General features: G+C 40.4%; 3 protein-coding genes across 6 annotated transcripts; 1 reads left to right on the top strand and 2 right to left on the bottom strand.

Moving 5' to 3' along the window:
- The first annotated feature begins 940 nt into the window (after nt 1–940).
- cdca3 (cell division cycle associated 3) lies at nt 941–4,000 on the top strand. 2 transcript variants are annotated; one of them, XM_044209026.1, is made up of 6 exons: nt 941–1,083; nt 1,864–2,014; nt 2,118–2,238; nt 2,329–3,264; nt 3,337–3,404; nt 3,548–4,000. In XM_044209026.1, exons 2-6 carry the CDS (start codon nt 1,883–1,885, stop codon nt 3,638–3,640), a joined length of 1,350 nt encoding a protein of 449 aa, XP_044064961.1. In that variant the 5' UTR covers nt 941–1,083; nt 1,864–1,882; the 3' UTR covers nt 3,641–4,000. The 2 variants fall into 2 exon arrangements, with proteins under 2 accessions (XP_044064961.1, XP_044064962.1); XM_044209027.1 differs by having other exon boundaries at nt 962–1,083; nt 1,860–2,014.
- A 414-nt stretch (nt 4,001–4,414) lies between these two features.
- Nucleotides 4,415–11,403, bottom strand: gnb3a (guanine nucleotide binding protein (G protein), beta polypeptide 3a). 3 transcript variants are annotated; one of them, XM_044209068.1, is made up of 10 exons: nt 11,200–11,403; nt 9,213–9,311; nt 8,214–8,332; nt 7,838–7,983; nt 7,469–7,532; nt 6,629–6,791; nt 6,418–6,484; nt 6,114–6,315; nt 5,799–6,015; nt 4,415–5,625 (listed from the first exon to the last, which is right to left on the bottom strand). In XM_044209068.1, the coding sequence occupies exons 3-10, from the start codon at nt 8,268–8,270 to the stop codon at nt 5,519–5,521; spliced, it is 1,023 nt and encodes a 340-aa protein (XP_044065003.1). In that variant the 5' UTR covers nt 8,271–8,332; nt 9,213–9,311; nt 11,200–11,403; the 3' UTR covers nt 4,415–5,518. The 3 variants fall into 3 exon arrangements, with proteins under 3 accessions (XP_044065003.1, XP_044065002.1, XP_044065004.1); XM_044209067.1 differs by lacking the exon at nt 9,213–9,311 and having other exon boundaries at nt 11,200–11,402; XM_044209069.1 differs by lacking the exons at nt 9,213–9,311; nt 11,200–11,403 and adding an exon at nt 8,480–8,623.
- Nucleotides 11,404–14,737: 3,334 nt separating this feature from the next.
- Nucleotides 14,738–22,291, bottom strand: p3h3 (prolyl 3-hydroxylase 3). Its single transcript, XM_044208919.1, has 16 exons — nt 21,555–22,291; nt 20,258–20,442; nt 19,864–20,022; nt 18,919–19,111; nt 18,692–18,823; nt 18,386–18,528; nt 18,086–18,175; nt 17,956–18,008; nt 17,783–17,862; nt 17,561–17,688; nt 17,381–17,476; nt 17,070–17,220; nt 16,780–16,897; nt 16,466–16,541; nt 16,200–16,340; nt 14,738–15,267 (listed from the first exon to the last, which is right to left on the bottom strand). The coding sequence occupies exons 1-16, from the start codon at nt 21,847–21,849 to the stop codon at nt 15,103–15,105; spliced, it is 2,205 nt and encodes a 734-aa protein (XP_044064854.1). The 5' UTR covers nt 21,850–22,291; the 3' UTR covers nt 14,738–15,102.
- Between the last annotated feature and the right edge of the window lie 93 nt (nt 22,292–22,384).

The following is a 22,384-nucleotide window of genomic DNA, read 5'->3' as shown; positions in this document are numbered from 1 at the left end:
CTGTTTAACTATTCATATTGAAGTTTTAATTACAGCTGTTACATTTTTATTTAAAAATAAGGAGAATAAACCTGTTTAAATTCATTATTTTTAGTTAGTATGGCAATTTATATATGGAGCATACTTTATTTGTAGAGTTTAATCACAATAAATACATTTTTAAAAGGCTTTTACATTTTATCTATTATTCTGGCTCCTTTTGCTGCTGGGTGTGTTGGCACACTGCTCACCAGAGAGCCATCTTTAAATATAAGTGATCAAAAAAAAGTTAACTGTAAATCCAGGAAATTGGAAACAAATTCATTATGAGATGAAATATAGATAAGTAAATAGAATTACAAAAAGTAAAAATTAAATGCATTTTTAAAAATTATTTTGTGATTCCATTTTAAAATGAATTAATTATTTTATCCTTTAAAACAGAATTATAAATTGGCCATATTAAAGAGCTTTTGATTATTTATTTTTTTACTTCATTAATGCATTGGTTTTATGCAGTTAATAAATTTATATTAGCTTTTGAAAATGTATTATGGTTATAACTAAACACTGCAGTAAAAGTCTATAATTATTCAGGTGGCACACTCCGGCCTCCATATTTAAGTCTGTTAAAAAGTAAAACTGCATCTTTTTCGAGGTGCATTTCCACAGATAATGCAGAAATTCACGATATATTCTTGTTTGTGATATCCCTAAAAAGTATCACTTTTCTTTTTTTTAAATCTGATATGTCCTTTAGGCAGTTTGATTAGGAAGAGGCGTGTTTCAGGAGGATTGCTCAAACATAACAGTTAATTTTTCTCCACAGTTGTGAAAAACAAAGCATGCATTTATTTCAACTTTCAAATCTGTTCAGCAGGACACCACGCCCAGTTCTAGAACGCCGTGCTCTAAGCCAATCAGCGCCGAAGAGACGGAGAGAACGCGCACGCTGATTGGTTCATTTAAAAATAACAAGCACGCAACCCCGCCATTTAAATGTTTTAAAAGTCGTGTGTTTCCCGTTTATCTCAAGTGTGGAAAAACAGCTAGGTTAAGTGAAAAGAGGTTTAGCCGCACGCTTGAGTCTTCGTCTCGTACAAGGTAAGACAGAGAATATATTTGAAACTGTACACCTCGGTGGATGTTAGTTGAAGTAGTCTGCACTCTTGTCAAGCTCATTTACTGTCACCACGTTACAACTTCACCTGATTTTAAGAATGAAATGGGGAAACCTCACGCTAACTGGCTTTACTTGAGTTAAGCTAGCTTGTTGTTAACTTGTTAACTAGTTCTTTCATTTTCAGCTAACTGTGGGTTAATATAAAATTTGCTTTTTAATCTTTACATAGACGTAGTAATGCAAGTGTATATAAACAAGCTACTTTCACTTGAAATCATGTTACGCATCAATGTTGTACGAGGTTAAATTAATTTTAAAGCTAGTTCTGTATCATAATATATAGGCACTCATTTAACTAGATAATTAAAAAAACAAGCAACAAATCTTTCTCCACAGTGTTTTGTTTTTAATATTTTATGTTTTGTTTGAACTTGTTTGTACTTTACTGTATGTCACACTGTGATAGTAACGCTACACGTTAACTGGAGAGCAGCCAGGTTAGCGAGTTTTATTGTATGCAAATGCGCTGGTGACATTTTATTTTATATATTTTTATTTTTTATATATATATATATATATATATATATATATATATATATATATATATATATATATATATATATATATCTCTATCTCTATCTTATCTGCATTTTTCAGTAGTGTACTGGGTTTTATACTTAGATGGTGTTTTGTTGCCATATTTTACGTTTTGCTCTGGTAGAAAACTGTATTCTATTCTGTGCTATTTACCTGTGAGCCAGTTAACCTTAAATAAGCATCATGGGAGCCAGTGAGAGCAAGATGGGTGTGTCCGCACCAATAAAACCAGAAGCAGCCATCAAAAACAGTCGAGTCAGTCATGTGATAGATCCACGCTCTCCTTCAACAGGAATCGATCGTACACCCATTCAGGTAGGTTACTTGGCTGACTTATTACCAGACATACTGTAAGTTGTGGGTGGGTGGGGGGACAACATAACAGGTTAATCGTACCAGGTATTTACTTATATTCTAGGTCGGGGGGCTTGTTTCTAAAGCTGTTGCTGAGGTGAAAAGTGAGTGCCCTCTGGCATTCCCTGATCCCCGCTCACCTACTGTCGGCATTACCCGCACCCCTGCCAGAGAAGTCATGAGAGGTAATTAATTGGTAAAGAATAACTTTCAGCTTGGCTTTTCTCACCTGCAAAATGCCCTGTAACATGATGTTCTTCCATTTACTCCTACAGTGACAGTTGGGTCCTTTGCTCGCCGCCTGGGTATGCTTTTCCTCAATGAGACTGAAGGCAAAGTCCCTGAAGCCCCTCAGAAACTCTTCAATGATGCCGTGGAGGAGGAGGCCTTTAACAGTGAAGAGCTGGCTTCCACTGAGCCCCTCCTGAGCACTCGGACCTCCCACACCTTCGGCTCCCTGGCTGAGCATGCTAACCTCTTGGACACCCCTGTGCTGCCCCATCTCCAAAGTGTGGGTGACTCTAGCCCCTTTGTGCTTCTTGAGACTCCCCAAGTGGAGGTGGAGATAGAAATTGAGGCAGATGTTAGTGTGGAGGAGGCTGAAGAAGCAAGAGAGTCTCCTCTTCACAAGAGACTGAGCATGAGCCTGATAACTTGCCACGAGGGAGCAACCTCGTCCCAGATCTTTGCTGAGGTGCACTGTGACAGTACTTCATCCTCAGTGCCTAATGTGGAAGTGGATCTCAGGGATGGTGTGGATCACTCTTACGCCTTTCCTTCTGTCACTGTTGAACCAGAGTCCCCTGTTGAGCCCTCCCTACCCACTGTTTCAGATGATTCCCCAGCTCAGGTGTCCCCTGCACAGTCAGAGGAAGCAGAGCAAATGCCATCTTCTGAGGAAACAAAGGATCTTGTTAAAGAATCTTCTTTGCCTTCTGCATCTGCTCCATCAGAGTCACCACTGGTCCCCAGCCCAGAGCAGCCACAGCTCTGCGCCGGCATCCGCTGCCCCACCTTTGACTCAAAGAGCCCCAGTCAGGTGGTGTTCAAGCCGCAGTGGTTGGGAAAAGGTTTTGGTGCCACTGGGTTAAGAGCTAGAGGAGTGCAGGGGCACGGTGGAAAAGGAGGCTCCTCTCCTCTTGCTGTCCATGTGGCTGTGAAGAACGTAACCAATGAAAACAAAGGAAAGTCTGGAAAACTGAAGCAGAAAGGTGTGTAGAAATGTGTGGCTTTAAGTTATCTATGATAACAAGATGTTGCTTGACGTTTCCTTTCTTTTCAAGGTACCGAAGGCCGCTCCCCGCTTCAGATCCTTAAGGTGACCAACTCGCCCAGGGACCAGCGTCCTCAGGTACTTTATACAAGCATGCACTCACTGCTAGTGATACCAGTTTTATTTATTTTTAATTTTTTAAATCTTTTTAAAGGTGATGTTGTGAATTCCAACACAAAGTAAATCAATTGCTGAACTAATGTGTTCTCCCTGCTTTCCAGATGAAGCTGAAGGTGTCCACCCCAGATAAGCAGAGGCTTGGACAGATAGACCGCAGAGTGCTGGCAGTGTCTTTGGATAAGGAGAATAGATAATTCACTGCAGCAATGTGTACAGAATCCTTCCACTTATCTCTTAAAACAAGCTTTTATGTGTACAGCTTTCTTAACTGATTATGTCCTGTGTATATTACTATAACTGCCACTTCATGCAGTTTTCCATACTGTTTTGCCCTCTTGTAAATATAAATAAAATTATTTGCATTCATGCTTCAGATTTAAATCTTTATATTGGCTGTAAACTAGTTTTTGCTTTTGTTTCTCTTGTGCTTTCCTTGTGTGATTTTGTTTTCTGAGATTTTTTTATTTTTTTTATTACATAATTTTCTCCAACACCTAAATTGTAAAATTTCTGGTCTTTATATCTGCACAAAAATGAATAAACTCAACATGAAATATTTGTTCATTTTGTTAAAAAAAAAAAATAATTCTGCTGCAACTGCCATTTGAATCACACCACTCAAATGGCAGTTTTGACACTATTGTTTGTCTCCCTCATTTTTAGGTGGCAGTTCAGTTTATAATTAAGTTCCAGTAAAAAACACTAGAGGGAGCCTGCAAATGAGCAAAGTTTATCCATAAAAAGATGCCACATGTTTGTATGCTTTTATCCAAACAAAAATTCATTCATGGACTGAAAGTACCTAATAAAAAAATTTAATTCATATTCACATCTTTAAAATAAAAGTAGTTCTTCAGCAATGTTAATGCCATATTTTTTTGCCTCACTCCATATCCAGTGGGATTTAAATATGGACAAAATTATAATTGAAGTCAGCATGTCAGAAATGAGCACTAAAGACTTGTAAATGCAGAATTCCACATTTATTAGACAATCTTTAAGAAAGGTAATATTGCTTTACTTTGCACAGTGTGTATCCAGTGTTGGAACAGAGGCAGTCCAAATTCTAGTCAGAACTTAGAGATTTTTTTTCTCTATGTACATAAACTGTCCTTTAAGTTTATCTTGTACCATGCTGAGGAAAAAGTAAGCAGTCATATTCAGATGTATTGCTCATATGCACACAATAGACATTATCATCCATATAACATACAAAAGGTCCTCCTGTCCTGAGACAAATGGGTCATCTTTTTTTGTAAGTGCTAAGTGAACCATAAAAAACATTTTATCATCCCATCTGTCAGTTAAACAGTTTACCCAAAGCACTTTTCAGGTCTAGCTACTGGGGAGGTGGGGGTGGGTGCAAAGGATGAGACCCCAAATCCTGGTAAATATTGTCCACCAATCACATACAAAACAACTCAAACACTAATGTAGATATTTGCAAACTATAACTCAGTTTTAATTAAAATTAGAAAATAAAAATAAAGTAAAAGTAAGCATCTAGGGAATCTACCAAAACTAAGAACAAATGACAGTCTGAAACAAAAAACGCAAATGCTCATATTATTCATATGACATAAGTTATGCTTCAATATAAAACACAGCATATTAGTATAGCTAGTGTGAACCTACACAGGCTTTAACTTGACACTTTAAATTCTATCCCATCCAGTGTGCTACTGTTTCCATTTGGCAACTGTTCTCATTGGGTGATCTGAATTGCTGCGATAAATGTGCATATGTTATCGATTTAAACCGCAATATAATAAACTATTATAAGAGGAATGATCTTTTCTGAGACCCCCACCCTTTGTCCCACCCCAAATTCCCCCATAACGTGAGAAGAAAAGTGAGAGCGCGAAGTGACAGAGAGAGGAGAAAATCTTCACATTGGAACCCCTCTCTGACATTAGATAGGACTTGGCACAATTAAAATACCCTCATCTCACCCTATGCGGCTCCTCGTCCCTCATCCCTCCCTCAAACTCCAATTTCCTTTTTTTATCTTCTTCACTTTCTCCCAGGCAGATGTTAACTGCTCTCTTTCTGCTCGCTGGTGAGGAACAACCTCAGTTCCATATCTTGAGGAAGCTGTCCCAGGATCCTGTGCAACACGCCATCCCATCTGAGGACACTCCGATACAGCTCACTCTGTTGTCGTGACCAGCCAGCACTCCTGGACCATGGCACAGAAGAAAAAACATGATGTAAGCTGAGCAAAGTACCACTGAAATTTCTCAGATGCAGAATACTCCATCCCACATCAGGAGTTAAACACTGGAGGTTACAGAGGCTTTAAAATCAATTACTAAATTCACTTTATCAACTCTATTTTCCACCTGTACTCACCCACTCTCTCAGATTTAAGTGCGTCCCAGATGTTGACGTTGAAGTCGTCGTAGCCAGCCAATAACAGGCGTCCAGACAGGGACGGGGCCAGGGAGGTCACTCCACACATGATGCTGGAGTCCTGGTAGGTGATGAGCTCCTGGTCGGCTCGCAGGTCGTACAGCTTACAGGTGGCATCATCCGACCCTGTTATCACTGCGTTACCATTGGGGAAGAACTGGGAGAAAGAGAAGTGATTAGAAACAAGGCCTCCTTTGAGCAAAAGAAGTTAGAGCTCTGATACAGAAGTGAAGTGGAAATCCTCCTCATTCTCACCCCAATTGCGTTGATGTCACTCTCATGGCCTCCAAAGGTCTGTCTGCAGGTGGCCTCCCTGATGTCCCACAGCTTGGCTGTGAAGTCACACGCTCCTGAGATGAAAAACTTGAAGTCTGGGGACACAGCCAGGGACATGCAGTCTCCCTGGTGTCCAGCAAATACGGTCTTTTGGGTCCCTGTCTCAATGTCCCATAGTACGCTAGAAGGAGACGGACCAAAGACAATATTTATTTCCATTTTAACTACAGAGAGGGAAGTAAAAACATATTTTTTGGTTCAGTGTATCATATGATATTCTTACCAAGTGCAGTCTCCAGAGCTGGTGATGATCTCAGTGTCACTGAGGAAACGGCAGCAGGACAGGTAACCTGGGCAACCCAAGAAATACCATATGAGGAACCTCAAGACACAGTGTAAGTGAAAAAAAGGAAATTCAAGGAGGACTCAGTCAAGTCTAACGTAAGAACATCAGTGGCTTCAAGAGATTTAATTTCCAAGCTCTGTCGTCCTACCTGTGTGTGCTGCCAGCTCCCGCATGACCTTGACATTTCCGTCCTTGCCCTTGAGGTTGTAGATGGAGCACATGTTGTCCAGACCGCCACAAGCCACTAGGTTCCCCGAAGGTGCATAGGCACAAGTCATCACCCACGATGACTTGAGAGGGATGGCATTCACCTGGGGACACACAGAAGACAGGTGAAACTCTCGTCTTCACCACTGGAACCAAATGGACCTAAATCACTGAATCTGAAGCCACAAACACTTAAAGGCCCTGAAAACGTATTTTCTTAATGATTAAAAGTAGTCGTAGTATAAGCGATGGGGTCCTACATGAACACAGTATTTTCTGCCAAAGTTAGAAAAATTTAGGTTATGACATAGATAACACTAGAGATTTCTGTTTTTCTCTGTGTGGACGGGACAGAAAAAGGTGATGTCACGTACTTCCGTGCACCAATACGGATTCAGCAACATTTGAATCAGAATGTGATGAAAGTTGTTTGGTAACTGTCAATCAAATCTGATCAAACCACACCCACACAGTCCTGAAGAAGCAGATTAACATGGTTTATGAGTGTTAACTCTTAATAAAAATACTACTTAAAGATGTTGTTTCAAACTTTGATTGTTGCTTATTTAGTGATTAATATTTAATGTTTTAGAGAAATTCTTAAGATTTGAAGCCAGGTTTTCAGGGGCTTTAAAAAGTGAGGTGACTTGTGTACATGTGTATTTGTGTGTATTTTTCAGTTTCAGCATGTGAAAGCAAATTCATGGCTTCACACGGTGTACATTTGCCCTTATCTACCATTGCTGTAATTATGATACACCTCTCCTTTGCTCTTTCCTACCTTGTTGGTTGTAATGCTGTCCCACACTATGAGTTTTCCATCTTGTGAGGCACTGACACACAGCCTGGTGTTGTAACAATGATAGTGATTAAAAAACAAAGAATAAGACAGAGAAAGAAGGAGACATGCAAACTGCAAGGGTCAGCTGAAAAATGAACATGAGGCGCAAGCCATGTTCCTATTAATTCATCCAGTTAAAAGTAAAGTGTACTTCACAAATCCAATTTACCAATCAGAATTCCCTCTTGCATTTATTGGCTCTCCTCACTCTAATTTTGTGCTAAATTTAATAGAAATCTATCAGATCTTGGCTGTGAAATAAAACAGCAGGTGTTCCTTCAATTTGTGTATAATATGCTGTGTATTTACGTGGAGTCAGCGCCCCAGTGCATAGCGTAGATCTTGGCAAGGTGACCCCTTAGTGTTTTCCTGGTCTTCAACTGGACACGACCCACCACAGTGATCCCTGCTGCTGCTTCTTGCAGTGTGGTGTCCTGCACCGCTTTACGAGCTGCCTGGGGAACAGACACAAACACAGGTAGACAGGTTACTGCCAATGTTGATGTTCTTAAGATGTGGAATTTTCTTTTTGAATAGAAATAGATATTTGGAAAGGGGGAAAACATTTAAGATATGTCTTCAGGTCATAGTGAATAGTAAAGCCACATAATGTCAGTGATAAATATTGTGGACAGCCAAATTGTTTTCTTAGTTTATTAAAGATGATATGGATGGGCTTACTGACAGTGATCTGATCTTTGAGACTGTCCGCCTCCTTTCGCAATTGCTCCATTTCACCCATGGCGATGGTTGTCAGGCACTGTCACCAATGGAGATGGAGAGATGGCAGGAAAGCTGATAATCCTGAAAGAAGGGAGGAGGGGAGACAACAAAAACAGAATTTAGTTACCAAGAAATAATTCAAGAAAATAGCTGTGATTCGTATGTTTATTTTCCAGTAGCAGCATTCCCTGTACAAAAACTTCATCCTGGAATTTTACCTGCACCTACCTCAGCGATAATCCTCCCCAGCTCCAGTCTCCAAGTAAATGCTATTTTGCAATTCAAACTGGCCCTCATCTACTTTGCAAACTTTCATAAACTCACAGGAGCACACACATAGAAACCCATAGAACACACCTACGCATGCATTCATGTACACGTGTGCACACACACACAAACACACACAGACTGTATGAATATTCAAACCTGACATTAACAGCAAAAGTATTTGTTCTTCAAAAGATGTGACACTTGTTGAGAGCACACATCCTCACCCTGAATGTACACACAAACCAGTATGTCCTGTAATAATGTCATCAGTGTATCAGCTCGCAGCCAGTCACCTCTCACTCCTCAACAAATTCACAACAGTCTTGTGCCATTTAACACTCCAGTGAGCTCTCACCTAATGTTGATGGCTATTGAATTTGGTAATGTCGTGATTAAATGAGCAATGTTTAGCAGTAAACCAATCATCTAATGGACAAACTCATACAGTGTGACAAATGTAATCAAGGCACAATTGAAAAGGCAGAGTCACGATCTCGAGCTGATTTCACAGAAACAGAGTAGTTCAAAGAGACACACCACATGACCATAACTTCATAGTAAAGCAGCACAATATAACCAACCTCAACAACAACACCATCCTCCTTCTACTGTACATATATTACAGATATTACAAGTAACTTTTCTTTCCTGCGAAGAACCAATTGTCATGATACTATTTCCTTTATCTTACCTTGAAAACTGATAGGAGGGAATACTCTTGTTGATCTTATCGTATGCGTCCCTGCAGCAATCTCTCTCCCTCTCTCTTTCGCTATTTGAATGAGTGTCCCTGTCAAAACACATGACCAACTGTGGATTTGCTTCTAATTTGTTTGAAGTGAAAAGAAGAGGAAGGGAGTGAAGGAGGGGATGACTGTAAAAGAAAGAGATTTGCTTTAATTGTTTGCCACTGGGCTCTATCCTTTATCCATCTGTAATGCTTAAAGTGAATGGAAGATGGCCTGAAACGTGTTAAAATGAAATTAGAGTGCTGATTTATGGCCTTCATAGCAGTGCAGTGCTCCAAACACCTCAGCAGCTACAGTATGGGTGTCCTGGGTGTCTTGCCTTAAACTGCTGATGGCTACATTGTTCCTGAAGTTGGTAACAGGGGATTTTAGGCCTTTGTTCCAGATGGGAAATTGCTTTGATAATGAGTGTTGTAATGAATGCTTGAATGTTTTAGTCCCGCTATTACCCTTTTGCCATTCTGTTCTTGGGACCCTGCCATTGTTCCATGTGATTAAATGACTGCTAGGGGTTTCTGGGTGGTGAAGTGCATTAACACAGTCAGAGGGGGCGGGGGGTAAGAGGCGAGGCAGGAGAGTGAGTTTTAAATCCTACTGGCTGAGATTTTAAGGGAAGCCTTTTGAATCAAATCTGCTCTCATCCGATTACTGACTGCTCTTTGCATCTGGATAAGAGATGGAGAAAGGGATGGGGGGGCAGATAGTGGGATGAGAATGAGGGAGGGGGCACATGGAGGAAGTGGAACGGGACACAGAGAGAGTTGTGAGAATGGGAGCCTGTGAAAGGTGGAGTTTTTTTGGTGGGACTGGGCCTATGAACTTGAGTCTGACCAACTACTGTGGTGCTCTGCAGTTTACATCTTTACCTCAGCTGAGAGCTCCTGACCAGTTACAACTGACAGTCTTGCATTTGTGTTCCAACTTGCAAAACGTGATCTTAGAATATGTTTTTTGATTAAAATGAATGTAGAGTAATGCCTTTTGTGCTGTAGCTTCTTCTGTTTCCTGTATTCTTCATAGCCAGATAACACTAAACTACCGTACTGCGTCTGTACTAGAGTTTGGCAACATATCGTGAGACGAAATAAATTTGTCTACCAACAGAGATTTTGCCACCCTGTTTATACTGCGATAGCTAACCGTTTAGTATCTCTGGGTGTGTAAGGCGGTTGTGGGCAATGTGTGTAATTTTGGATTTTTATGTGATTTTTGCATTCAGTGTGATAATGTTCCTTTTTTGTCAGGTATTTAAGTCACTAGATTAGCCAAAAATAGACATACCTGTCTTGTTATTTTACCCATCATCTGTTTCTCAATAGAGATTCCTTTATTATCGCATAAATCAAATATCAATATAAAATTACAAATACCGTAATAGAGGATTTTGTCCATATGGCCCAAGCATAGTCTAAACTAAACAAGCCCTTTTCTCTCTTCTTAAAAGTGTCAAAATAAAATGTCTTTGAATCTAAATTTGACACCACACATGATACATTCACATAAACAACTTAACATAACTTCTATCATGCAGATTATATCTGACAGCATTAAGAATCAGACAACAAAAGGAATTAGTTTTGTTTTTATCATATTATCAATCAGTGTGACAAAACCAGCATTGTATGTTGATCCCATGTAAATCCCTCTGTTGTGTGTGCCATAAACACAAGATAAAACACATGCATTAAATGCACTTACAAAAAATTTGCAACTTTTTAACTCAGGAATTAACATTTTTTGGTATTTAACGATCATCATGATCATCATCATGACACTCAAAAAATTCCTTCAAGCTTCAGGATTTTGCCAAATTATTAAAGATGTTGGTGATAAATGTCTTTTTTTTTATCTGACCCTGTAAATCTGATCCATCATCTGAACAAATCAAGAACAAAATATGTAAAAAGCAACATATGACCATCCACTCACCAATCAGAAGACTCCTCTTAAGGTGTTTTGGTAGATCCTGAATCAGTCTTCCTCCAGCGGTCCCCCTCTGGTCCTTGTCATAAGTTCAGCCCGCCTATTACCACACTTTCTCCCGCTCATTCACTTTTGGTATCACACACAGTGGGATATTCCTCCGTCACTCACTCTCTCCACTGCTCTGAGGAACAGATGAGGATTGGAGGGATGAAGGGAGATCAGTGATGAGGGGATAAACCCTGGGATGGACAGAAAGAGGGGTGGAGGGGGGGAGTGGTGTGTGGCGGGGGTAAAAGAGACAGAAAGGGAGAGGAGACAGTGGGGGAAACCAAACAAGGTGCAGAGCGTGGTTATGGGGTCACAAGACATGAGCTGGGGTGAATCCGAATCAAAAACAAGACATGGAAATCATGGAGGGGAGGGGAAAAAAGATAAATAGAGGACCTGGGAACATGGCTTTTTATGGTGCTGAGGTAGTCTTTAAAAGATCTATGACTGGCAGGGGGGTTTGTGTTTTGTAAACCCAAGGTGAAGCTAATATTAGACAGTTTATGGGCAGAGAGTTGAGCAGAGATCAGACCGGGTACAGTGGTGATATAGATACTAACTGCCAGATCCAGGAGAGAGGTCTTTCTGGTTCATTCTTACTATGCAAACAGTCCTCGGACATATACTTAAAGTGTACAGGATATGTGCTACTATAACTGTCTAATGCACTACAGTCTCTGTCCTACCATTTTCTCTTTTTCTTTGTCATTTTTGACCTGATGTCACACCTAAGTGTCTCCCTGCTTGGCCTAAATACCCATAGTAGAGGACCTTAATACAAAACAAACCCCTAAACTTAGAGGTTCCTCTTTTAATTTTCCCCCTTGCCCGTTAGAGTGTGCACCTCACTGCTGTTGCATATTATCTAACAGTAAATCACCTGTATTAGTTATGAAACAGCACAGCTTGCACTCCCTATCATGAGATAGCACTTCCAGGCCAAAGGGTGGCTCTCTGAGTACAGTGACCACATTTCACCCAAAAGGCCTGGGATAAAACTCCTTGAATCAGCTGCTGCAGTGGCCCCAAGTAAGATACTGAAAACCCTTTTTGATTGGTAAGTTGGACTTGCCTTTCATGGAATCCTGGCTGCTTTAATAAAAGATGTGCCCATCTGCTTCTCCCTAACGTTTTCATATTGGTCCTTTGACAGTCTGGAGAGTGAGTCAGCAACTATTACTTATTGTATAATGTGCATTGTGTCTAGAATACATAGTAGTAGTTTGCTGTGAAGTTTGCTGTGAACAAACATGGTGAAACAAGCTATGAATTAATAATGTTCATAAATTTACTAGTGGTACGTAAAAGTATACAATTTACAAAATATAAGTAACACATGCATTATTTTGCATACTGTTGATATCTGTAGTTCTTTGGTATGCTGGAGTTAATTCTGCTTTTCAAGTGGACGCATGTGACACAGATGCTAAATGCATTGTTGAAAACCGTGTGAAACATTTAAATGAGATGATACAGGGTCTGAATTCTCACTTGTGCCCAGATGCTGCTGTAGCTGATCATAACCTTTGACCTCCCTGTAGAAGGGGGGCAAAAGTAGGGGAAAGTTTCCTACAAGGATCAAGTATCACATTATTACCTTTTGAGCAAACCCTTAAGGAATAAGATTCAGATCATTAAACAGCATCGTTGTGACTCTTACACAGAGTGGACTTCTGTTTGTGTTTTTGCACGCTTGCATACACACACTACAAAAGGCTTGTGTTGTGTGTGTATTGCCCACCTGGGTTTATTCTATGTTTCAGTTCTGTAGTTTAAAAGTGCTGACCTTTGCTCACTCAAGCACGGCGATGACAGAAGCAGACTGACTGAGCTGGCTGATATGACCCTGGATTTGGTAAAAATGGAGTTGGGGCACTGCAGGCTGTGAGATGGAGCGTAAAACCAAAACGAGGAAAAAAAGGATTTGTTTGCAGCCGCACAGACACAGGCCAGGATAAAAACACACACACACACGCAGACAGAGAGAGAGAAAGTGCTATTTGGGGTTACTATTTAAAGACCAATGATGTCTTGATCTTGCATTATCCCTACTATAGCAGCTTTTATTTTACTATTTGTAGCTTAGATTATAACTAGCATTGCTTTAGTTCTGGCATTTTTAAAGTCATATGAAGTTTGTACCAACATTAATTCAATGTTAGGAGAGTAGATTTGGTTTGTCTATAAAGCCCAGCAAGGGTCACTGAACCTTTATCCTTGTTTTGAATAAATGGGGTAAGTGGGTGGAGTGGGGAGGGGTGACTGGATTAAATGACACATTAGTCTGTCACAAACAACTATTGACATGAATGTAGGATAAATTCATGAATTTTGACCCTCTCACAGAATGTCATGTTGTGTTTACACCTAAAAGTGATGTAAAGCATCATACAGGAAGGCCAGAAATCATCAGCAGACACCCAATGAGTTGTTTGGGCCACAAATAGTAGGATTGTTAATGCGTGGAAGTGCAACATAAGGGGTGAGCGATCATGTCAACTACTCACTACACACAGCACTCAGTTATAATGACAACAGGATGCTGTGATTTCAGTTTTATAACTACGCTGTTAGGCCTTACATAATTTCTGCTAATCATATAAAATATGGAAAGATGACATCACACAGCTGTAAATTTCATGCTTTTCTGCCAAGTGTGTAGTTAGAACAGTAGACAGCAAGGGTGCTTAGTGTGAGGATATCTAAGATGCATTATATAGACATAACACCTACTTAAAAGAAGATTAATGCAGACTTTTAGGGAACTGAATGGTTTCAGCGCATGAGGGAGGGAAAAGGTTAAAACCAAGGCTCCATTAAACAGGCCTGCCGACCCAATTCTTCAGCGGCGGGGGGATTATAACACAGGGGGGAGTGAGAGTGTTAATATGGGCCATAAACTACTTGACTCAGTACCTAATGCACTAGACGAAAGCGGAGGAGCGGGCTGAGTGGAGACACTGGTTGTAATGGGAAGGATAAGATGGAAGTGGGTGGTCGAGTGTCACTCTGCTGGCCGTGAATGATTAAATGATCTCTCGCTGGATTACAATTCCATATTCTAAATGGGAGATTTTTTAAAGCTTCATAAACAAATGCACTCATTTATGAGGGATTAACAGTAATCTCTCTATTTCTATCCTTTTTTCCCCCTGTGCACCTCTCTCTCTGTTCCCTCTTCTCCCTCTTAACGCCTTGAACTGTAGTTTCTGATGTACTGCGCTAATGTAACTACTTTCACAGTTTCCTACTGCTGTGCTGCTGTCTAATCACATGCTTCTACTCTTAACAGACAGGAACAGACTGAGAAAAGTATTAACTCTCTAGATTTTATTTTTAATCAACATGCAGCCACAGAGAGTGTGAGATAATCACTTAATAGATTACACAGCCTTGCTTTAACTTTTCTGCCCCCTTTTGTCCTCTTTGTCTCTAATGCTCTTATAGTCCTTCACTTGTGTGGATATGGTATATAGTACTCATGCGACATTGGTAAAGTCATTTATTTCTTTATTTTAATCTCTTTATTTTTATAAAGTGATATTGGTCATTAAAACTGCTAAAAGTACAGTTTGAAATTATAGAGAGGAAATGACAGTGTTTCCCTCACTTACCTTCATCATATACAGTATAATTACAGTATATACAAACATGCAAGCAGATTTACATAAAAAGGCAGCTAGATGCAGAGAGTGAAAGTGTGGGTAAAAACTGAAAAATCATGTTGTAAAAACAGACAAGTGTTCATGGTTGGTGTAATGGTCCTGTTACGGGATGGTGGACTGGTCCACTAGAGTGGACACAGATGAAAATGTATTCCAGTTTGGGTGGTTCAGTCTGTCAGGTTTGTTCTGGCTCTCACAGCTCATCTCTGCCCCCCGTCACCCTGCCTCTCCCTTTGCTCCTCTCCTTCGGTGCTTGGCTCCGAGCGTTGCGGGTAGCGCTGCCCTCCATCTCCTCCTTGTCCTTTTTCACCACACTCTGTCCATCTTCAGCGCACATGACCTCTGCCTGCTCTCGCTCCTGAGGGAGAGAAACAAAAGTATAGAGATGACAAATAAAATATTGATTTCCAGAGGCCACTATGACATGAAAAGCTAGTTTGAAAATGGCTGATTACATTTATTCCTGTTAAGAGTAACGTTAATTTATATCCTTGTACTTTCTGGACGAATATTCTGAAACCAGTTTTTTTTATTTTTCTTTTTCCTTCTGTGGTATGTGATATTAGCGAGGAGGCTCTGCCAGCACAAGGTGGTAGCACAAGTAGAGAAGACAAACTGACTCAGTAATGTCAGTTACACAGCAATATTTACCTAAACTTAGGTAACATTACCCACATTAGCCACCATAAGCTACTGATCATACCAGACCACATAAGGCTGTAGCAGCAAAACCTCTACTGCAAGGGTGGGTTTTATAGCTTGTGAATTCAACTTTTCATTTTTAAGAAGAATGTGTTCTTTCTTCACAGTTACACAGTCTCACTGCGAAGATAAGTTATACAGTCTGCATGATGCTAAACATTAGCCAGCATTGAACTGGGTAATCTACTGTAACTATTTCAAGAATCATTTTGTCACTCTTTAATGGAGCTCCTGGAATTTCTGTTATTTTTACAAATGGGGACACACCAGTTTTGCTCCAAATTATGATGCCTACAAAATGATTGAACTGATTGAAATATACCAAATTGTAATTCTTGGTTGACAAATTGATATGGCTACTGCATGATTCATCTTTTTCCAAGCAGATGTAAACCTAAAGGAAGCTGACATGGTATTATCACAGGTCATTGTGAATGTCAAAACATGAAAGCAACCACCAGATTTGCATTGTACTCCAGCTGGTCTTGTTATCTAACGTTGGTGTCATGACATCAACAACCACATGACTGCAGGAGGCAGGTCTGACCTGAGGAGGAAGTCAGCGCTGTGTATCGTCATAATGCTCACCATGTCCCTGTAGAGCTTCTCCTTTGTGAACCAGAGGGCCAGTGCGCACCGCCGGCCACTGGTCACTGCAGTAACACCATGTGGATTTACTGGACCCGAGGAGAAACCCACCAGTCGACCGCAGCTGGGTTTTACTCGAGCCTAGAGACATGGAGAAGGACAGAAAAGGTCACCAGGTCCAACAAATATTCTTGAGCATGTTTAAAAATAAACTAAATGAAGTAACCTCAGATTGAACCTGGGACTACGGTTGAAAAGTGTCTTACTGTTACTGTCTTGGCATCCCTTTTAGTGAAGAACAACTCTCCACCATCAAAGTTGTCATTCAGGTAGAGAATGGCACTGTGAGAGAAATAGGTAATTCAGCCATAAAAACGACCATTATGGTCTATGCCAGTTAAGATGTGAATTAAATTAAATTCTCAATACTTCTTCTGCTGAAACAAACAAAAAGCAGACTTGATCTTAAAATATTTAATTTCCGTTTTGTTGATATAGTGCATTACTAATACAACTACTCTTTTTGGCTGCTGTGTTTTCCCTGCTCTTTCCCTTACAGATTAAGATTATTTTTGTGTACCTGAGGTCTCTGTGTATGAATGCTGGCGGTTCCCTCCAGCACTGCTTGGTCTCTGGCTCAAGGAGACAGTTGTCAACATGGACAGGGTGAGATAGGTCCAGCCTGCCCTCCTGGTCACCTAAGGGCATAGAAAATCAAACAATTTTACTTAACAAAAGAACACATTTAAGTTCACAGTATAAAAGTATAAAACCCTGTAGTTGTAGTTCCACATGGCCAGTCCTTTTCCATTTCTTACAGCAAGTAATAATCATCTCCCTCAAGCGAGATATGGATAATGTTGGTATTACCTGCGATAGCACTGCGGCAGACCAGGTGTGTGAAAGAGACGAACAGTCCTGAGGGGCTCCGGAAGTAGGAGTGCAGCAGGAGTCTCACTCTCTCGCCCAGCTCATGTAACAGCCTGGCATCTGACTGGTTCACCAGGCCATCCTGAGCCAACTGCGAAAGAAGTTAAAATGATGTTCAAGCACAAGATCACCAAGGTAATATGATGGTTTTTTAATTAATTCACATTTAGTTAATACATATTGAGTATAGGTTATTCAGGTTCACTCAGAAACACGTCATATTTGTGCTTCCATTATCTCCTGTTCCCCACCTTTACAGCCCTGAGGACAGTTAGGCCCTCAAATGTCTCATGAGGCGTGTGAGGAGACCGTCGTCCCCGGTAACCGTCTCCAGTAGATGCTGCAGCCTATCAGAGACGAGATGAAATGGTAGGTGAGGGTGTTGCTGTTTCTGTCTGAGAAGGCCTGACTCTTTGACAGTCTGAACTTACTGTTGCTAACTGCAGTACTCTGTCACACTCCTTCTCAGTCATGACTCCGTCGAGTACTACACGATTGGTCCCGTTCAGAAACTCGTCGTCCATGGTGATGGTCACACCCACCTGTGGGACTGAACCACCTGGAAAGAGGACAAATAAGAAAGGATGAAAGAGGAAAATGGTAAATTCTTAACTGCTACAAACTGAAACAAGAGGGTGAACTGACTGTCTTACCTGCAAAGAATCCACTGTCATCCACTTCCTCCTGCTGCTCTCCCTCTTTCATTTTCTCATTCATTTTCTCTTTTTCAGCTCTTAAAATGAAACACAAACAATACTGACTTGACTTCACATTAACTTTTACTAAAGCTCTTGGCACCGAATGGATTTCCTTCTGTCTTTCTCACCTCCAGGTATCCCTCAGTGATTCAGGTACAACATCTTCTGGAGTCCAAAGATCCTAAATGGAAAGCAATCATTACATTTGTGGATGTAGTTTTGTGGATCAAAACAGTGTATATTTTCCTCAGTACTTACTGGGTCAGTGAAACTGAAGTCAAGGTTCCCCATACCAAAATACAGTAGCTTCTTCTCCTGCAAAGAGCGACTAATGTATCTGACAATCTCCTGTATGACAGATACACACAAACATGTAGACAGCATGAACAAAAGTAAGAAAATGAAAAAGAAATTTGTCTGAGACAAAAATCTGAAATGTCTGAAATGACTAGACAGTGATTCCTCACCTCTTATTTATGGATTAAGTAAAAGGATAAAAGGAACTTAGATTATTATCACCATAGTGGTGATTTTAATGTAACAGCCATTAAGTGGTACCTGAGCAGGCTGTGTGCCCTGTGACTCTGTGTCTCCTCCTAGTGTCTCATAGTAGAGCTGCAGGTTGTCTAAGGAGTCCTTGTCAGAGGGGTAAAACAGGAGAAGGGAGCGAAGTGTCTGAACTGCTCCACTAATATCACCGGCTGTGGGGAAGCAGGGATGCAAAAAAGGAAGAAGTGGCACTTTAAGGTTCAAAATGAATGTGGTGATACTGAAGTAAAGTAAATTCAGTAGAAGATACACATTCACTGTATCATAACATTGACTGATCTTGAATAATCTTCAGTTTGACCTCTGAACCCTGACCTTTAAACTGTGCAATATGCAGATGCTCCAGCTGTGAGGGCAGGAAGTCCTCCTGAGCAGAAATCCTTCCCGGTCTTGTGGCTATCTGAGTCACACAGGACTGGCGGCATGAGAGCAGGGAGAGGGAAAGAGCTAGACGGGAAAGAAAAACAGTGACAACTGGTACTTTCTTTTCTCTTCTGCAGAAAAGTCAAGCTTCAGCTTCAGGGCCTTTGTTTTTTTCTTACCTGCAGCCTTCTCAAACGCACCATCAACACTGTCCACTCCCCTGTCCTCGGGCAGCCGCTGGGAGGCCACCTCACACTGCACCCTGCACTCTTCTGTCTGCCGCAGTGTTTCATTCACGCACGCTTTCCACTTCTCTGCTGCTGGCAACCAGTCAGAGGAGGCCTCGTACTGAACTGCAGAATCATACAGGACCTGGGTTTGATGACACGTAGAGAGAGAATAATATAGTTAGATTAAAGAAGAAGATGCTGCTAGACTGGATCTTCTTATAAGATAATAAAAGTACACACATGTTCTGTTCATTTAAAAAAAAGGGGTGGACAAATTCTGAGACATGAGTGCATGCCTAAGCCTATTTCAAACAAGCCTAAACACGTGTGTCTGAATAGACAAAGCAAGTTGGTCAGGCAGAGGTCTTCCAAGAGTACAGCCAGGATTAGATTAAATGGTTGGATAAGAGAAAGTGAAGGTGAGAGAGAGGCCCACAGGCCTTTGGCTTTCCACACTCACATCTCCAAAATATTCTGAGCTTACATAAAACTGTATTATATATTGGGCCAGCAACTGAGAAGACTGTCCCATCTCTCCTATAGATCTTGACCTGATAGATCAGTCCTGTTTACCCAAATAAATGGCTAAAATTCTGAGCCCATAGAAAGTGATTAATTGAAATGTAAAATTTAAATATTAAACTTTTTCCTAAAAGAAAAAATAGTATGTCTATAGAAAGCTGGACTCTCTACCATTATATACTCTGCCTTCCCTTTAGCATTATTTGGTATATGAACAGGCGTACCAGTGCGGTTTATGGACATTACACTACACGATTTCTGGGTATTGAAATGTAAGCGTTGCAGTTACCTCTTGCAACAGTCAATGTACAAAATACCTACTCAAACTCTATTCCTCTCTCCTTTACAAAGACATCACCCCTCTCTCCTCACCCAGTGTTTCTCATTCTCAATCTCTCTGTCCTGGAAGGCCTCCTCAGTCACTCCTTCCATCCGTCTGTACTTCTCAATGTTGTTCCTCATCTCCAGGTGACTGGGGTTGGCAACAAAGTAGGTATGAGCTGCTGATGCCGCCTTCTGCAACTTTTCCAACTGATGTGCAGGAAGAGGAGAGTGTGAATGAAGTTTGTCACAGACAGACAGGAGTGTTGCTATAAAATACAGTTGTGAACTGAATCATAATTAGGGTTAGAGAATCACAGCATAGCACACACACAGCTGTTTGTCTCTAAATACCACTTTGATATAAGATAATATGTAAGTATCAGTAATGAGAAGTTAACAATTATTAGTATGTCACGTTATGGCTGCCTGAAGAATAGCTTACCTTGTAGTATGTGACCTGCAGAAAGTTGTAAGGGTTGCGACTGCCGAATTCATACTCTATGTCTGTAGAAACAGGGAGCTGTCCTGCAGGTGTGACAGAGCGTCCAATACAGAACCTCAAACACTCAGCCCTCTGCTGCACCCAGTCCAAGACCCAGAGGTCCCACAGACTCCCCTCTTCAGAGTCTAACAATACAGAAAACATGAATCATTTTTGGGAGTGAAATATACCATTAAACATTTTCCATTATTTATACACAAGATTTTATTATAAATAATAAACATTGTTTATGCATTGTCACCATTTGGAGAATATATGGAGCATCTTGTGTTTAAAATCTACATACTATACATTGATAATAAGAGTTTAATTCATGCATAAAATTATGATTTCTAAAGGAATCAACCTAATTCATATTTATCTTTTTCTACTCCTTTTTGATTTTGCAACGTAAGTGTCTTCTGCTCTTGAGGTCATACTCATATTTGAGCCACACACTCAGAGACTGAGAATCAGGGAAGCTGCCAGTGACTTCATAGCAATTTAGTTTCCCATCAGTAATTATCTTGAATCAAATGCAGTTAGTTTGACTAACTCATAGGTCTAATTATAGAAAAAAGTGAAGGGAAACAGCTAAATGAGATCATTTAAAGCAAAAATGTTGTAATTTTTTTTTTATGAATCCGTGAATACTTTAATAAATGTATCCATTGCATATGTCAGTGGTCCAAGAGGTCCCAAGATAAATCTGATGGGTCACAAGATGATTCTGTTGCACAAAATGTATTGACTTTTCTTTAATTTTTGCCCTTTTCTTGGGAAACACTGATTAATTTCATCTCTGTTTTTAGGCCTCTAAAAATTCTTCAAAGGAAACCATCTAAGAAAATGTGAAAATCACTCAAAACTGTTGTGCTGACAACTGATGTACACACTAAGGCCATAAAATAAGGAGTCACAAGTAAACATGACTTAATTTACAGGGGGTAAGCAAAAAGGCTGGGAACCGCAGGCATAGCCATATAGCAGGGTAATGAAAGTATTAAAGGATTACATTAAATTAACATGTTACTGACTGTGTGTGAGCTGTTGTATCATTCAAATGTGAATTTTAATCATTTGTTGTTCATACAGATTAAGGAATTACTAATAAATAACTATTGTACAAGATCATAACAATAAATCTGGCACACCACTGACTCCATGGAAGAACACCCAATCACTACACTCTGTCTCTCTCTATACACACACATACACACACACACACACACGCACTATTTGATAAATTATAACTTACCCAGTTTATTGAATGCCTCTCTCCCTGCTGCCACACAGTCATCATGACATTGCCTGCGGACTCTGAACAGTGATTCTTTGGTCAGGATGGATTTCTCCAGCAGCTCCGCAGCCTTCCCCCACTCCTCACCAAAATAGGCACGTACTCCGCTGTAATACAAAAAATCATACGGCTGCAGAAGTGACAAAACATTGGTGCTGCCGCTAACCGGGGTAGCTAAGGTAAAATTAAGTAATGCTATAGTTACAAAATGAAACGCCACGTATACAGTGAAATGAAAAGACTGCAGCGCCATGGTCCGAGAAACAAACCCTGTGGAGGAGACGGAGTTGGGAGAAGAGGAGGGACTATGGAAATATTTAGGCAACGAAGGAGAGTCGAATCCAGAAACTTTCCTCCCGTTTAAGGAAAGTAGAGGCTATCATTTCATGTGATGTATTCACTACTGCTCCTCGTTAAAGACTCCGACTGGTAATTTCGTTTGTTTTAATCAAGCTAAATGTAACTTATTGACTTGGTTTGAGCTAATTAATGCTAGACTTGAGTGTTTAACGGATTATTATCCAGCAAGTCAAGTTGCAATACATTCATGTAGCCGCGAGAGGAAGCAGTTGGTTGAGTTCAACGGACGTTACCGTAAATATACAAATAAAACAGGTTCAGCTGAAATTAACCATTATCCATTGGCAGGTTAACACGTAAATCACTAATCTATCAATTAATCGTTTGCCCGCATGCAGGTATAATTTTAAGCAGTGACTTACCTTAGGCAAATGCGATGCGAATGTAAATTTACTGCATTACAAAATCACGATGGGTGCCGATATTCT

The sequence above is a fragment of the Siniperca chuatsi genome, linkage group LG9 (genome assembly GCF_020085105.1).
Source record: "Siniperca chuatsi isolate FFG_IHB_CAS linkage group LG9, ASM2008510v1, whole genome shotgun sequence".
NCBI lineage: Eukaryota > Metazoa > Chordata > Actinopteri > Centrarchiformes > Sinipercidae > Siniperca > Siniperca chuatsi.
Note: the sequence above shows the minus strand (reverse complement) of the source record. Positions and strands in the feature narration are given on the sequence as shown.